The 18658-nt window shown below is 40.3% G+C and overlaps 1 protein-coding gene across 4 annotated transcripts in view; it reads right to left on the reverse strand.

The window, feature by feature from the left end:
* zfhx3b (zinc finger homeobox 3b) overlaps positions 1 to 18658 on the reverse strand; it is a 169568-nt gene that overhangs the window by 14567 nt on the left and 136343 nt on the right. For 3 of the 4 annotated variants that reach the window (XM_067485311.1, XM_067485313.1, XM_067485304.1), the window contains 3 exons: positions 12873 to 12980; positions 2246 to 2382; positions 1491 to 1691 (listed from right to left, as the gene is read on the reverse strand). In XM_067485311.1, coding sequence (XP_067341412.1) covers positions 1491 to 1691; positions 2246 to 2382; positions 12873 to 12980 — 446 coding nt within the window. The remainder of the gene's footprint in view (positions 1 to 1490; positions 1692 to 2245; positions 2383 to 12872; positions 12981 to 18658) is intronic. The other variant, XM_067485322.1, reaches the window with a different exon arrangement.

Below are 18658 nucleotides of genomic sequence, written 5' to 3' on the forward strand. Positions count from 1 at the left end.
GTGTTGGATTTAATGTGTGTTATATTACCTCTGTTCTATCGCGGCGCTCTTGTAGTGGTTCAGCACATTACTACCTCTATAAAAGAAATAAATATTGCCATCTACCATACTAATGTGCTTGCCATTTACTTTCTAGATGGGAGATGAAGATGGCTAGGCAGCAGACAGAGCAATGTTTTACTCTGCGATTGTCCAGCTATTTAGCTTCACAGCATAGAACAGAACAAAGATTTGCTCAGTGATTTACAAGAAAACAGTGCAAATAAAATTTTATTTCTCCTTGATGAGCATTAAAGGAACCAGGAAACTATTTTCAGTGTGGGAAAGAGTTCACCAGTGCTTTGCAGCTGAGGTCAATCTTAACAGACATAAGGGACAAAAATGACTCAAGCTACAAAGACTAATAATTTAGAAAATGTTTAATTTTAAAAATGGACACAAATCCAAAGCTTAAAAACAGTGTTTTGTTTGTAACAACCTATAGATACATTCATAGATTATATGACACTTGATTTTTGCCCTGATTCATCGGGAATTTCCACCGTGGTACTTGAGTGCTGAAACCAATTCATTAAATTTGGTTTAATCTGTCACAATTATTTTAACATATTCATTATAAAACGCTTTGTTTTGACTAGCACACAGGTGATCATAGACATGGCAAGAATGTCAGTGTAGTAATAAATGAAAACGGAGCTAAGAGACATGCTCCTCTTGAAATCATTAAAAAATACAAAAACATATTATGATTTGCTCTCCCCAAATGACTGTGATCATAAGAGAGCTTTAAAAAGGCTCTTTGATGATGGTTGTATTAAGACAATGAAAAAGAGAAAGAAAAAAATGGGCATCTTAAAAAGGCCCAATCATTACCAAAGAGCCAATAGGATTTCCTGCAGCCATTTCACAACTAACAGTCTTTCATTGTGTTTGATAAAGAGCTGAATGTTGGTTATTTAGAGAAGCAAAAACAGGAATGACAGTTGTTCTCAGAGCTAATGTGCCACTTTAGGGTGAGGAACTGATTAAGAGCAAATGAGTCATCATCTTGGCATTGCTGAATCCTTAAACTTGTCCTTGGCCTGACCCACTGACAGCTGTCCTGCTGGCCATAATGTGTGGAAGTATCATTATGCTAGCTCTATGCATAACGGAGCAGCTTTGACTGGAGAACAACTTTGGAGATAATGACAGATGACTCGGAAACATTCGATCATTGCTTCGTTACTTGAGGAGCAAGCTCATACATATGTAGTCCCTTTGTTGTGCTTTTGTTCTATGGCATCCACTGACTTATAAACTTTGGATAAAGCATCAGTTAAAGTATTATATATCATATATTTGTTAAATCACTAGATGACTAGAAGAAACAATGTGCACTTGCCATGCAAAGGTAATACATAGATTGTTGGAGAGAATATTCAATTTTGAAACTTTTGTGACCACTTGGGGTGCAATCACATGCAGAATACACAAAAGACAGAACTTACTGTGGCAATAAGCTTATCAACACAGTCAGGCGCCACACTGTGGAGGTGTGTGAGGTGGAACTGCAGGTGGATCTTGTTGTTGAGCATGTCCTGGCATAATGGGCAGCGTAGCATGGGCTGGACAGAGTGCTGTGTCATCACGTGCATTCTGAGACGATTCAGGTCCGTGTTGGTAAATTTGCAGTAGGGGCACTGGTACATCTGTGTGAAGGTGCAATAGAGAAAGACAAAGAAAGAGAGGTGGGGAGAACAGATCCACATAGGATTAATGGGATGAAATGAGTAGTGCCTGAAGAGGAGCTGTAGATCAGGAGGAAGAGAGGCCCCCCTTCCCTCGAGCAGCCAGATCCTTCTGATCACAGACAAGTGTGTAATACTGAACACCACAGAGTCTTGGCACCCACTTCAAAGTGCTCTCATCTGTCAAATACTATATTGATTTTCCACCTTATACACAATTAGCAGTGCAACTGCAGCAGAAAGGCAAAAATTATTTCGAGAAGATTTAAAAAAAAAAAATCCTGCATAATATGGTAAAGGGTGAGTGAGATAACTAAATAACTGAAATTTATTTGAAGAACATTTTACGTTTCTTTTTTTAATTGATGTGTAAGTTTAAGGCTTATAATGAGGGCTTGGTAATTGAGGATGAGATAACCTTTAGCAAGATCCCTTAATTCAAAGAGTTTGATAAGAGTTTTATGAACATCTGAAGGTATCGATGTTAACTAAATTCGGTGGATTGTAACTCTCACCTGCTCTGCAGTGCTCTTCTCAGCTGTCCTGGGCCGCTTCGAGGAGAGCGGGCTCTCAGAGGTCTCAGACCGTGAAGAGGGCCTTTTGGAAGGGATTGGGGAATCTGTCTGGTTCCGTTCCAGGTGGGCGGACAAATCTGAACATGCCCACATTCACACAACACACACAAACACATAAGGATAAAGAAAAAAAGCAGACACGTCAAGACAAGGCGCGGATTTGGCAGTTTAAGAGCAGGTCAATCAATAACACGGTGGATAAAGGGCTTTGGGATGTATTTCTTAAATGTGATATAACCGCATATAATGGGAATAAGGCTGAGAATGTATTTTTTTCAACACATCTCTCCATTAAAAAACAAAACAAAAAAAAACACTTTTTTTTTAGTCTTCCCAGGCTTCTGCTAAGGGACACACAGCCAATGCGTTCTGCTGGGTTGTCTCTTTCAATGTTAGCTTGTCAGGATATCATACAACACCATAAACAGCTAATGAAAACATTAGTTTTCCACAGGGTGCAGCTTTAGGTTTCATACCACAACACATTTTCAGCCCACATGAGCTTCTAACCTTGAGACAAGGTACACAAACATCTTGCAACCTCATCATCAGGATAAAGAGAAGCCTGTCATGCTCAACTTTAACCAGATTGTTTCTGTAATTACTTAAAAAGTCCTCATCTGTATAAGACCTTATGGGTATTTGTTGGTCATCTGCACTGTGATACTATACATTAGCTCACATTGGAGTATTTTAAAGCCATAGTTTTTAACAGTTGTGTCAATAGTAAATTGATCATTATATTGTAATACAAGCATATTAAGGAAGGAATCAAAGCGCCCACAGTTTGACCCCGCTTGGAAAATTTCTCAGGCCTATATTGGAGGAGAAGGGAGTGTCAGGTTTTGATTATGTTTTACTTTGAGATCAACGTACAGAGCTGTTTTTCTTGGGAGACTTTCCGGTGAAGATTAGAGGAGAAACAGTATTTACACTGAAATGATTCAGACTCAAGGAAAGTTTTTTGTGCATTGTGTACAACATGTTATGATTACGGTCATATTCAGAGTCATTTAAGCTAAATGTTTGAGGAATCAGATATAACGCTACACTGGGGGAGAAACGGGGAGACTCACGATGTGCATATTGGTTTGATTCTTAACCTGATCCCAATCTTAATCAAACCATAACCAGTTGCCTTAACATACTCTCGAGCTGCACGTCACACTGGTCGTCGTGACTCCCCGTGTTTCTGCTCCTCCTTCGAATCACTCAGATGTTCGTCGTAGAAAATCAAATCAACTAATCCATTTGGTGACACACAACGACTGAGAGTCTGAATCATATTGTTCACCATTATCGTTTTGAAAGGGATATACAACGTATTTGTGATGCGTCATGTGGATGTTACCTCTGATAACCTGATTAGGCAGCTAAGTAAAAAGGTGACTGGGATAGCATTTCGCCGCTTAGAATTTTGTGTAAATAATAAAAGCTGCCTTGAAGAAGAGCAAAATGTCACCATCACTGTCTAAAAAGGGCTTCTGTCTCACTGTCATTTTGTTAACAAGCTAAATCTTGTTTGGTTCTGTGACACAGAAAACTAGGACAAACCCCTGAGCAGATCTCAAAGTTTCCCCAAAGCTAGATTGTACACAACATGGTTTCATTTAATGTTTCATGTTTCTAAGATATGAAATATGCTATTGGGCTGAAAAATGCCAGAAGACGAATAATTACTCATACCTAAGCACATTCACAGGACACAACCGATCTTTAGCGATGTTAAAATGTGCTGCACTCACTGCCAGTTGGCTTTAGTAGATATAAAGATTTTTTTATCCTATATATTTACTTCGAGTTTCACTTGCTCACATACCAAATCATTTCATCTATTGCAAACAACACTATTATTAACAACATAGTTGTTGTTGTTTTTTTGGTTTTTTTTTTAAGTCAACAATTAAAAACTTTATAAAGAAGAATGCAAACCAGATGTGGTACAAAAAGAGGCATCGCAGTAGAGCCCAGAGTGTTGGCTCACTGAGGAGCTAAATCCACATGGAGCTAATATGGGGAGCTGCAGTAGCACCATGCTTTGGCACCCATAGAAATAATTCACTGCCAAACTTAAGGACTTGCCTTTCCAGCCTCTAACAAGCCCATAAAGAGTTAAATTTGGCCTGATTTGTACAGTCCTGAAGGGCAAATTGAGAACAGAGGCCATCGGTAGAGGAGGGGTGATTTGGTAGTGGGGGTCAGGTTAAGCAGGGCTGACCACGCTACTGCTCCAGACATTAAAATGTCAGCTCCAATCAGGACGAGGGCAGTTGAGCTGATTACCCAGTGGGGGACCTGGCTTTGGACAGAGCAGTCTGCTGGATCTCCCAGAGACACTGGGATCAGCCAGGGAGGCCCTATTAGGGTCCAGTCACAGTCAATCCTATTAAACACATCCGCCAATAAACAAAGGGAACGTTAAACAAAAGGAACCTCCCATTCCCTGACATTAACCTCTCAGTCATGGTACTGTCCTCACCAATTCCCTCTCCTCCCTGAGTCCACTCAAGCTCACTCCTACTACTCTGGAATTCATCTCTCAGGACGAGCAAAAGCAGCCACCTCTGGCCAACTTTTCACATTTCAGTGATCAGGTTGATTGTACACTAAATACCACCACCATACCAAACCTTTTGATCATTTCTTTACATTTTTCCTTACCATATATTTCTTTCCACTTTTGCTTTTTGGGTTTGCTAACTACAAAACATAATCTCTGTGCCTTGGCCTTTGCGCTCTCCTTCAACAGCTTTTTATTGCAACGGGCACCTACTGTACTTGACTTCTTTATTTCCATAGCTAAAAGCATAGACAGCTGTGAAAATTACATTTAGCTACAAAGCTAAATGTTCTTTATACAGACAAGGACAGAGGGTAAGCACAATTTTCATGTGTGCTTAAGAGCAGGTAACGCAGCTTGTGCCACAGCTAGCAAGTGCATACATACAGTACAGAAAGTAAGCCTGGATTAAGTAGACACAAGTGCCCTCTTAGCCTCGTGATTAAGAGGATAAACATAATTGATTACAAGTATATTCCACTTCCACAATTACCCAATTAGCATCAGAGAGGTGAAACAAGTGGCTGTTTATGCTAAGGCACTGGAGAGCTGCTTTAGGAGGGCCCAAACCGGCTTTCCAGCTCAGGGTGTTTATGTGTGTGAGAGAGAGAAAGTGAGAGAGAGGCAGACAGATGGAGAGCTGGTGAGGCTTACTCAGATGCAGTCTCTCGTCACGGCCAATTAGGACTCCATAAATCTGATCAATCGCCTTCTGTTAAGAATCCTACACCCCGACAGCCTCACCAGCACCATGACTAACACCCAACTACTGTATCCTGTTTTTCCTCGTCAAGGGGAATAAAAAATGACCAAAACAGCAAGGGATGAAATAGAGACAAAAACAATGAAATACAGATAAAATAGAGATAAAAAACAAGTGATCACACATGTGTGAAACCTGGATCTACAATATGAGCAGGTGATCAGAACCAATGACCAAAACATTGGGCTCTGATGGAACAGAGTATAGGACTATTGTAAGAACACTCTCCACAGTCCAAAGATTTGCTATGGATGTCAAAAATAGTCGATGACAGCTACTGGTGAAATCTATTTTTCTTTTTGTGAAGCTTGTAGTGAGCTTCATGTGTGATACTGCTAAAAAAAAAAAAAAAAAAGAACTTAAACTACTAAATATTTGCATACTTGAAATCCAGTAGTTGATAAGATTATAAGTGCCTGTTCGATTCACATGTACAATAGTCCTCCACTGTTAGTGACCGTAATGTCTGTCAGGAGTCTGCCTGTAACCCTGACCTGTTCTGCTGTTCTGCCTGGCCATTAGACACAGAGCCACCATCCACACCAAACCTCTTCTGACAGATACACAGGGTGGGCTTTTGTTTAAAAGCACAAAAGGCAGAGCAGGAGTACAGAAAAACCCAAGAGTCAATTAGGTGATTATTAATTCATGCCCCTTTTCCGTAAATCAGAGGCTTTTGTGCCGTCGCATCCCGTAAGTGAATTGGACTTTGGCACCTTGTCTCACCTCCCATAGCTGGATTGTATTATTCAAGCAGCAAAAGGGCTGTCAGCACACTGCAGTGGTCTCTGGAGCAATCACAGCCTTGTTGTGCTTTCAAGGGGAAAAAAGATGGCCGCTGGACAGAGTGACTGACACAGCACAGACTGAATTAACCACCACAGGTCATCTGGCATCGAATTCTTCCAGTGCAATCACAGCTGCCATTAAACGGCATTGTCTTAAAAGCGGTTATCCTTATTCTAAAATTGTAGTTACACTCGATCAGTGTGCATGGAAGGGGAAGATGGGACAAAACTTCATGGTGTTTTAAAGGGGAATTGCCCCCCAACAGACTGAAAAGGGTTCCTCATCGTCTCCAGAGCCTCTGCACCATCATTAACACCGTTCATTTCCTGTCATGTCAGCTACAGCCCTTCATTTGTTAAAAACAAAACAGAAAAAATCATCCATCCCATCCACACTAGCCAGGTTCATAGCTTTAATTTCACATTTCCCAGAACAGCTACAATCTGCAATCGTGCCCACAATTCTACTGCTAGTCCAATCAAGGATTCTCCGCAGCCCACCTTCTGAAGGGTCTCTTCTGATCCCCAACTCCCCAAAACCTTTCACCTTCACACTGCTGAGGTTTCTGACACCCCTCTGCTTCTTGCACTTGCACAAGTCTTCACCTCTATTCCCTCATCAAGTTGTCCATTAATATGGAGATGATTCAACTCCCCCAGTGCTTCAAGTAATTTTCTTTTAGTGCTACGCTAACAATATCTGAATATTGTCTTTTCCTTTTTACCCATTTTGTCCAGGTTTTTAATTTATAGCCAGTGTCACTGCTCTGGGTAATGTAGGGCAAACTGGAAAACTAAACTAAACCTGATAACAACGCTTGATATGAAATCGTTTCTTTATTATTTATGAATTCCAATCCTGCAATTCTAGGACAACACACTGAACTGTATCCTATACGAAGGAGTCATATAGAGTCTTTTTTAACAATTATGATTCTGCTGCAGCAACAACATAACTGCAAAAAAACCCAAATCCAACATGAAGAAATGGAGATGCCATATTAATTAGCTAATGCGCTATTAATCTCCAGACCACTAAACAACAGAATGACATGGCGTTCACCTTTACAGGACGCTCAGAGACAGCACTGGTGCTTGGCCATTAGAAACCGTGGTAAAACTCATAAACACAGAGCTTTCAGGGAGTTGGCTCACAAACAAGGACAATTTATGGCCTATTATCTTCAAAGACAAAAGGAATTATAATTTGAGGGATGACAAGCACTCAGAGGGCGTGATATGAATATGTAAACATTTTCACTGCTCTGTCTCCTGATTTCTCATACTACTTAGTGTTTTAAAGCAATAACAAATCACCACTGCACTGAATGTCTCCCAGTTTAGAGGAACTATAACATAAACTTGAACAATTTGATTGTAACTAGCCATAAGGATGCAATTTCAACTTCAACCAAAGCTAACATTAAATCTACACATCTGCACTTTTATATTGAGAACAATTCTTAACATTTGGTTCTGTATTCCTGAGTGAGCAACACCAAATGACTAACAGCATGTCAAAAAAGGAGCAGACTGCAGTGCCACAGTGCTGTGTCTAGGGGATGCTAATAATCAAGTTCATTACACTCAACACAACACTGCCTTCTTCTACACACAGTCCACGTAACTGTGCCCACGTGCATGCTAAACCGTTTCACAGGATTATTGTGAACAATTAACTGAAAATTGTTTGGAGCACATATCAAGCAGATCTGTGGGAAGACCTTGTATGGAAGAAGCGCAGCACATACTTGGATCTTTCTGTGGAGAAAGGTACAAACTCACTTCCTGGTACAAACATGTTGGGGCATACTTAGTTCAATCACATTAGAAATTGTTACTTTTTAATTACAAACAAATGAAAATTATCTTATAAGTTTATAGTACATGCTTTCCACTTCACAATAATAAAAACAACACGTTGGCTGTGGGTGTACAAATGTACAAAGGTTTAATTAGTAGTAAATAGAGTTCAACTACTGTGTTTTTACTGATCACGCCCAATATGTCTACAGACATAATTAAATAGGGAAATACTATTTACACAAAACAAGCAATATTTGTACACAGATTGTGTGAAAATGAAATCAGTCTGCAGCATCTATTTTAATACTGAATAAAAAATTAATTGGTAATTGGTAACCAATAATTAATTGATTGGTACTTTGCAATAACCTTAACACTAACTAAAATAGGCATTTCAGTAATACGCGTAGCTACGCGTATAGAGACATTTACACAGATTTCAAGGTTTATGTTAAAACACTAAACAATGTCTTTTTATTTACAGTTATTCATTTTATTGGAATATAAAGATGGCAGAAATAACAAATGAGTGCAGCAGGAAGTATTTTTTATTTTTATTTTTTTTTGTAGGCATGTGGTCGGAAAGAGTGGGGCGCGAACCTCTGACCCTATAGTCAGAGGTTGGTAGAGCCACTGTAACCAGAAGCAAAAAACGATTGTTGGGCCATAAATGAACTACAACACAGGTGCATGACTTAACATCACCTCCACTAAACTTTTATCTCCACTAAACACATTCACCTTGTCCACAACAGCCTTTCTTAACATAGTGACCAGATACAACTAGTGATCATAAGTTATAAACTCAACAAGGCTGTTGAGGCAAGACAGGCTACCGAGTATGTGATTCTTCGTTTTCAGCATAATGACGTTTAATGTTCCCAAGGACCTCTGTAGTCTCATTTAGCCACCAGTTAACAGCCAACTTTTTAAAGACAGCTCAAAGCTCGAAAATAGCACAAGTGGAGAATATAATCATTTACTGATTTATGATTTATGTCAGAGAATAAAACGTAAAATAGCTCGACCTTGTGTTATTTACAGACCTAATTTCAGGCATGCAACTAACACCACATTAAAAAAAACCTTGTTAAGACTCATTTCTATGGCACTCTACAACTTGAAGGGCTGCGTATGTAGTTGCCAAGGGAAACCGAGTTGTTTAAAAACACATTTATTCATAGTCATATTATCTGAATAAGCAAGTATGTTCAAACTATTGGTTGTTAAATGTCAATAACATGCCTGTTTCCCCGTTTACCATCACTTGGTTTTCTCTACTTACTGTAGAAGTCTGATATGCAAAGGCTTTACTGGTCTTAGAAAGTGGAATGGCCCAAGCTGAAATATAATTTTTCACCCCTCTAACTCCATTTCTCATGAATTGAATGTAAGGAAAGAGGTATGAAAAGAATTATTTATCAAGCTCAATTTCCGAGGATTACCATCCTCCCAGCTCTAGAATGGTCAAACTACTTCGCTCTCCCTTTCCCACCTCCCTACATAAACCACCCTACTTTCAATTTAACCTTTCCCATGCTTTTATGTTAAATATGTCAAATCACATTGTGCCCAGGTCTGCAGTGTATTAACGATTCCTATGCTTTCTCATCTTTCTGCTCTCTTCACCTTCTACCCTCCCTGCTTGCCGCATGTTCAGCTGCTGCATAAATACACCACCTGTTTTAATGAACATAAGGATCCTGTTCCTATGCAGAATCTTTTCCCTTTTGCCAGGGCAGTTTTAGCTAGGTAGAGAGAAAAGAGGCTCATGGCTATTCATCTATACATATTTCATACCTAGCCTTAAAAATGACCCTTTGAATTACTAATCATACGGGATGATTAAAGTGCAGCTACCCCCAACGTGAACATCACTGTCCAAATACATCCACTCCACTTATAATTACCTTTACCTTAATTTGTATTTTCTGCTTCTAGGATACATACTGATGATAACATACTGTATAATTATAAGACTTTGCTCCACATACTGTTCGCAGTGTTGGGAGCATATGACATTTACATATGTCTGAATGCCTGAACATGTACATATATGTATTATCTTTGAGATAAATACAAAACAACTGAATAGTGAATGCATCTTTCAGGCGCTGACATGCCGAATACATATGCATTTTACAAAGGCTTCTGATGTACCTCTAAATGATTTTAATGAATACTGAGGAGCTGTGGAAGAAGAAAGAGAAAATAAGATTGACAGTGGCTTTAAAAAGAAGGAAGCCTTTTTTCTGTGTGCACTAATGCTGTCTGTCTGACAGTGACTGTCATTTGTAAAGGAACAATGTTGTGCTCTGTTCCAACTGCTACATGACAATGATGAGAAGAAATACTTCAGTAGTTCTAATGATGGACCTTAGAAACAGCTGAACCTCAGACAGTGGGAGACTGAGCACCTTTGAGATAAATAACAGGTTGGCCAAGATACTCATACACCGTATTCTAACATACACAGCATCTGTATATCTACTGTACAAACAGCTTCAGACAATCACCAGCCCAAACAAGTGCTCCTCTGTTTACCAAATGCATTATGGGGTGTTCCTCACCTTTTTTTCCTACAAGATGGGTTTTACGGCGCCTGCTTTGAATGGGCATTGTATTCATCAGTCGCAGAAAGTTTGAAGTACAAAAGGGATCCTTCCATTAAACTACAGCTGTCTAACTTGCGCTGACAACAGTGCCTTGAACCCACCACCCCAGCCTACCCACCCACCTTTCTTACTGACATCAAATGGAACCTCAGACCCGGTTCCCTAATGCACATGCTATTTTTAACTAAGCGTTTCTAATAAGCTGCTGGGAAGCTGTAAATTTTTCATATGCAAGCACATATTTCCTTTGTGAAAACACAGAAACACACTTATTTGGTGATTAGCGACTGACAGAGGGGAGGAAAGGAACTGAATATGCTTGTATCAAATTGCATGCCTTTCAAAAAGGAGGAATCCTAATGCGAGGAGTCGTCTTCCTGTGCACCACAGGTATGAGTGAATTATTAATCGGCCAGCTCATTTTAATGCTTTTCAAAGTGCTTTATTTTGATGTGCTAAAACATACTTTTAGCCATATTCAGTCAGGCATGCATATCATTATTTCTTCCATCAAAGAAGAGTGTCGCCCTTTCAAAGAGCACAAACAACTCAGCCTCATTTAAAATAGAAGTTCGAATATCAAAGACATTTTACAAAGGCTGGGCTTCAAACACTGTGATGAAGTTTTTTGCTGCACTTTATAAAAAACTTAGGTATGCAAAAGGTCTGAATTGTTTTCCAGCTTTTAACCTGACTAGTGTAAATCAAAACATCTTGCAGTAACACAAGAAGTTAGACAAGTGAGAAGCATCTATCCCGGCCTGTTACTGTTCAGTGTCATCATTATCAGAAATCTCCTCTATTGAATAAGAGATATCTTCTGTGGCAGCATTGTTTTCTTAACACAGGCAGAGAAAAACTATATTTCATTTAGAGTGACGTTTCAAAAATTTGAATAGAATCTGTAAATGAAAGCAAGTAATTGGATGCAGTGAAGCACACACACCCCATGTGGAACAACATTTAGTTTAAGACTCTTGCTTTAACCTTGTGTCTCATTATGCTCGAGTTTAAGTTCATGTTTCATTCATGCTGAGGAGGTAAAAGCGACCACATGGTGTATGTGTTAAAAATACCGTAACGTCTTTCACATGTTCAAATCTCTGGAAGAACTTCCTTTGCTGCTTATTGCCGTCTCCACACACCTGTACTAGTTTTAATACAAATGTACTTGTTTAAATAACGGAACAATAGAACTACTGCTGTAAGAACCGCAACAGAAAAATTCACTAAAACAATTCACATTAAAACAATAAAGGATCCACCAGAAAGACTCCAAAGATAGAAAAACATGACTTGAAGTTTAGGATTTTGTTTTAAAACTGTCTTTACAAAAGAACAAAAATGCACACAAACATTCAGGAGCTGTCAGTGTTAAACTGTTTAAATCCTTCAATTTCAAATTACATGAGAACCTAAAAGTATTTCTAAAATGCTTTTCAGGAAACTGCTCGCCCTTGTGCAGGGATTGTTTAGACCTCAAGCTCCTCCCATAATCCTAGGCCCACCCCCCCATGCTCAGGAGTCACCACCTACACCTGTCAATAAAAGGACCACTGATAAAACCACCTGATCTGATAACATTAAATACAGGTGAGTGTTGTTTGTGTTCCTGTGTAATAAAGCTGTGTGTATGTGTGTAAGGGGGGGGGGGGGGGAATCACATGTGTGTACACACATGGCTCAGCTGGAATTACGCATACAGGCCCCTTCTCTTTACATCACCTATTGAGCAAAGACAAAACATGGGTCACATGTCACCTGAACATATTACCTAAATTGACACTTTATCCTGACTGTATCTGATGGGATTTAATGCCTGGAAACCTGCAGCATCAAAGAGCACTCTCTGAAATCTAGAATTTGATTTAGGGAGTTTAGAGCTTGTTTCATGTTTAAAAAGGCTTTCAATATTGTTGTTATATTTAGTTTAATTAGGCATAAAGCCTGATGTTCAGCACCCTTCAGTTGCAGAGCCACACGTTTCCTGTGAATAGTTTTCCCTAAATTTGTGTGGTGTAAATATTGGCCTTACCTGTCCCTTTGGTGAGCTCCTTCTCCCCCCCACTTTCTCTGTCTTTGGTTTGGTCCTCCTGGTCTGTGGTGGTCTCACTAGCAGCCTCCACATCCTCACTCAGCTCTCCTGAAGGGGGAGGGAGAACGGGATATGTAAATCACCACGCCATCAGAATTGGTGGGAGCACTTAAAGGGACGGCAGCATTTTTTTCTATAGGAGCTTGCAACAATTGCATTTGCTGACACACAGTTGCAAGGGTAGCAGACAAAGAGGGCAGAATCCTGTTTTCTGCTCTCTGTCCTGTGTGATTATATCTGTGACATGTTTTTTGTTAAAAAAAAATATTATTATTGTTCATATAATAATTAGACTAATTGTAGCTAATTTATTTGCACCATGACACAATTATTGTTTCCTCTGTTCAACGAGGACATAAAACTCCAGGAAACACACACACGTGTGGTCTGAAGTGGCAGATAGAAAAATAATTGTGTGAGTAGGATCCTTCAAGAGAAAGACCATAAACTAGACAATCTCCCATATACACTCACACACACACAGACACAAACACACACATGCATTACTCTCCCCTGCTGCAATCTATTAGGTTACTTACCAATACAACTCTCATTTCAGTTCTTCAACTATTGCAAAAAAAAAAAAGAAAAAAAAATCATAAATATTTAAAACTTTCAGAGCCACAATTCATTTTATTTTTATGCCAAGTCAAAGGCAGAAATCCCCTGTAACCACCTTAAAAGCCTCAGCTCAATATATCAGGCCATTTAGGAGCATCAAAGTCCAAACAATGGATATCCGATAATGCCATTTGTAAGTAACACACAGAGGAAAAGATAGCAAAAACAGATAATAAAAAGGGCATCAATCGTGTTTATTTCCCTCCAGTGCCCCCTGAACATCCCCTTTGCCTGTTAAGTTTGTTTAAAAGTAGTGGGACTTGCATGCAATAGCATTGATTTGCCAACAGTAAACTAGGCCGCAGTCAATAGGCCCTATCAGTTATTACACAAGTCAGCTAATTCTCAGCAAATGTACTTAAATGGTCTTTTGAAAAAGCTTTCATGCTCAGGTCTACTGTATGAGCTATTGATATATTGACAATGCTACAACAGCTACTGAAATATCCTGTTCAAGTATTCAGCCCTGCAGTCATCACACATCCAATCTTAGCTCACCACATGACTACCCACAGCCAAAACCACTTTTATGATGTTACATTATCCCCACCACTCACTGTTTATCCCGTCAGTTATCAGACCTTGCATATACTGTTTATAAAGTTGACATTGTGTTCTCAAACTCTGACGTGTCTCATTGTTACTGATACATCCATGAAACACATGGCTATTCTTACCATCCTTCTCCACAGAATTCGTACTCATAAGCAAGAATATTTAGAAACATTTCTGTTTTTTTTCTGCAGAAAAGGTGTAAATAGAAATGACTTATGCAAATAAGGCATGTTTATGAATGAAAAGAACATTAAGGGAAGTGATTGTTTTTTATCCGGCATTTAATTCTCTGCTGTGTATGTGAAAGAAAATCGAATACCTTTTCCCCAGTCCCTCAAAGGAAAAAGGTTGAATATTTAGAAGTATCTACAACATATTTTGCTGTTTTAAGACGCATTTAAAACTGCCGTCCTTCTTACGGACTGACTAAAAGCACCCTATAGCTGCAAAATGATCAACATTACCATAACAATAATTGCATTTTTCTAAACACAACTACATGCTTATACATCTGGGTGTGTTTGGTTTTTTTAAACAGTCAAAGTTAATGGAAACCGTTGTATTACTGACAGGATGGAGGCAATATCTTACATTTCCTGCTTGCTAACAGAGATGTTTTAGGAAACAGCTGAGCAGAATGATAAGTGTACGGATGGTGTTCTCACGCGTTCTTGTTAAAAGCCTCTGATTAAACCCTTAGTTTAAAATAAAAAGGTATTTCAAATGGTGACTGCTTTTTACTAATAAGTATTTTTAAATATTTCCTGAATCCTACAAACGATTGCATTTTATATTTAAATGTAACCATGTTTTTATGATGTTAAAAAGGTAGCCCGTGAATAGGTAGCCTATTCTTTGTTACCTGTCCCATGGTGGTGAGACAGATCTTAAACACCCCCAGAAAACCAGAGATCTGCTGCCGAGTTCCAAAATCCTATCTAACTCCTACCTCCATAAATCTCCGCAACTGCACGAGAATTAGGATACTGTACAGCCGCATAGGTGCTCAGATTACAAAATAATCCCCAGGTAAAAATATTCACCTTTAAAAATGGGGCAAGGTGTCATTTCTTAGCTATGTGACACTTGTAGTGAGACTAATTCCCACCTACACATTAACACACACTTTTTGTGCTTAAACATTACTGTGATAGACAGCCAAAATTGTAATGCTATTCAGCTTCCCTGCAACCACCCTAAACTTCCTGCACACACACTGTAAGATCCTCACATCTGCACTGATATTTTTTCTTCCTAATGTTTTCAACACTCTTTATTTAGATGTTTAATCTACATACAGTACATGTACACAGAGCCTTGTCCATAATTTATGCAGAGATGCAGATATTTAATTCCAGGAGCAACGTTACAGCTTTAAGTGGCAAGTGCCTTTGCTTATATCTTGTCTCATCTCCAATGATATTAAAGAATGATTAAAGCCAGGCCAACCATAATTAACGAAAGGTCACGAGTGGCCTAAGACTAGGATGCAAATGGAAGAGACTAAAATTGTAGCCATAGATTAACCCTGAAAATAGATGAGGAGAAAAACTCAAAGCTATGGCAGCGGGCCATTTCTAACCCAAATCTCAGAGATGTAAAGGACAATAGCCTGAAGGTTGTGTTCTAATTAATTGTCTTCATTAACCATCCTAATACAATGATATGAAACAGTTCCATTAATCTAATCATGCAAGCTGAATAAGCTCATTGCCAGCACAGAGATTACACTCATCTGTTCTGAGCATATAAATATCAGCTTTGCTCTGCCAGTCACTCGGCGGGGACAGTCCACGGGCTCCTCGTTCCAGCATCACGCAGCCAGACACACAGGCTTACACACAGCCTCACACACCATCCAGCGGCTTTGCAGTCTTCCCCTCGTGTTGTGCCGGTGAGTGCAGAGGCGTAATCAGGCCCATAGGTGTCACTCTATACAAGCTGGGAGAGCGCAACTTGCTCACACACATTAATAAGGTGCAAGGGGGAGGGGGGGGGAGGGGGGGGGGGAGGGGGGGGGGAGGGGGGAAGGGAGGGAAGGGGGCTGAGCAGCAACAGACAGAAACACATCGGGAAGGGGAAAAGGGAAGAAATATGTGGAGATGACAAAAGCAGATGCTATGCAAGAGGAGTCCAGTGAAGATGAGACGCTGAAAATGGCAAGATTACCTTCAGATGAGAGAGAGCAGCCTTCCTTTCCCCTGAAGAGCAGTGATTACACTAATGCTAATCAGACTGACAAGCACAAACGGCCTAATAAATAATTGATGGTAACCACTGCACTTTCCAGTATTCCTTCTCAGACTGTAGAGAAGAGCTGCAGCAAGTAATAATAGTCACTCTGGATATCTTTCAGTAGGTCAGGCTCCTCCTCCTTTCTCGGCCTCAGCAGAGCATACCGCTATGATGATAACTGCCTTCCTTAAAGTACAGAATTACAGTCCTACCTGAGAATGGCTCCAGTGTTCCTCAAATAGCAGTGACAGTCTGCTCTTTTGTGTTGCATATACAGAATCTCAGTCAACAACACTGTCTTGTCTATCTCTCTTGGCTTTTCTAAGTCCTGGAAAACCAACGCGGGGGCTGAGCTGAGCTTCTCCCTCTCCCCGGCTCTCGAGTGCTGGGAGCGAGGGGTTGAGCTCTGCTTCTCTCTGGGCTCTAGTGTGGAGCTGAGTCTAAGCTCTCATTACTCTTATTATAATTATTGAGGCTGTTGTTATCATTTTAACCAGGTGTCACAAAACCGCACTGTAAATCAGAGAGGTGTGCTTCCCTCGCTTTATCCAGGGCCGGACAGCTTCCTTTTCTTTAGCACTGCACTGTCGGATAAAAAGCAATCTTATTTCACACTCCACAGACTATCTTTTTCCCCTACTTCTTCTTTTAAAAATCCCCCTCTTGCTCCCCCCATCAGCCTTTGCACCCCTTCCTTATATCAAAGTTGGCTTGACTCTGGACTAGAGGGTGCAAAATGAAAGTGACAGGAGGGTACCATGGGACAATGAGACACAGGACCCATGCTGAGGGCTTTCATGCATTGTCCACTCCTCATATCAGCACCTCTGCCTCCCATATGCAAGACCCCCCTTTAAAAGCACAACACACAGGAAAACACTCCCACCCCTCCTAACACCCCCCCCCCCGGACACACACACTCACAGAAACCCCTCCTTGCATCCTCATCAGCTACCTCACATATAACCAGAGCAGAACACAACATGCCCACAACCAAGCCAGGGACAAGAGGGTCTTTTGCTTATGAAGAACTAATAAACCCCAACGTGATATAATCAGTAACCATGATGTCCACAGCCTTTAAAAGCAGAAAAATGAACATAATTGGACATCGTAACCAGTGTAGTACTATGTCAGAAGAAAACACACCAAACACTAGAACTGACACACACACATGAAATGAAAGTGTCTCTGTCTCTTCTCACCCGTGCTCTCCCTCCCACTCCCCCACACACTTTCACATTTTGAAAGGAAAAGAAGAGTGAGCTACCTCAGCGCCGCTGGTCGGAGTTACGTGTTAGATTCCTGACCTGTCTACGGGGGAACATGCCGGCCTCTCCATTGCTGGCCCTGCCGTGACCTCAGGATCTAAATGTGAATGAATACTTTGTGTTGCCATGGGGCTGAGGGCAGTAGGGGAGAGGAGAAGGAGGGGGCGGGGTGGTAGAAGAAGAGGAGGAGGTGCAGGAGAATGGAGGAGGGGTACGGGGTTAGGGCAGCTAATAACTAAAAAAAAAAAAAAAACTTTAAGCAGCAAGTTAATCACAAACAGCAGTGATAGCTCACACAGTCTTAGAACAATATCATGGGCAGCCCTCCTCCACTGCTCCCCTGGTGGTGTCCGCTCATCAAACCAGCTCCACACAACACTTGCCTTTTAAACTTCACTGTATTTAGGTCACAAAGATTAACATGCAGAGGTCATGTTTTTATTTGTATTATTTTACTGAAAAACAATACATTTAAACACACTAAATGTGGCCAATTAGATTTTTTTGTGCTCTTGATAATTACAAATTGATACTGAGCACCATGTAAAGTATTAAATATTTTCCCTAAAGTGTATCTCATGGGAAATTATACTAATTAGAAATACTTTTCGTGATAATGGCATGTTTAGACATTACAAATAAAGTGGATAAAGTGAGTGCCTAGTTCTTTTCTCTTTGGGTTTTACTTCAATGATAAAGGGGAGATGAGGATTTAGGTTAATATGGCTACACAGAGAGCGAGCATTCAGGGACTGCTCACTCTTCTGCCCCATCTCACACACACACACACACACACACACAAAGAGTGACTTTCTTGAATGTCCAAGATGATGGCCGCTCACTAACACATTATGTCCACAATGGAGGAATCAGGCTGTACTTTTCCCTGCTAGGATGGTGGGCTAAAAGCTTGGATGGGGGGCAAAAACATCACTGGGCAGTGCTCTTCCATCTACTCTGCCTGAGGGACATTGTCCCGCACAAAGAGTCACTCTGCCTATCTGCTTACTGTCTTCCATTGCTCCCTCCTCCTAAATCAACCTC

This window comes from Channa argus, chromosome 2 (assembly GCF_033026475.1).
Source record: "Channa argus isolate prfri chromosome 2, Channa argus male v1.0, whole genome shotgun sequence".
NCBI lineage: Eukaryota > Metazoa > Chordata > Actinopteri > Anabantiformes > Channidae > Channa > Channa argus.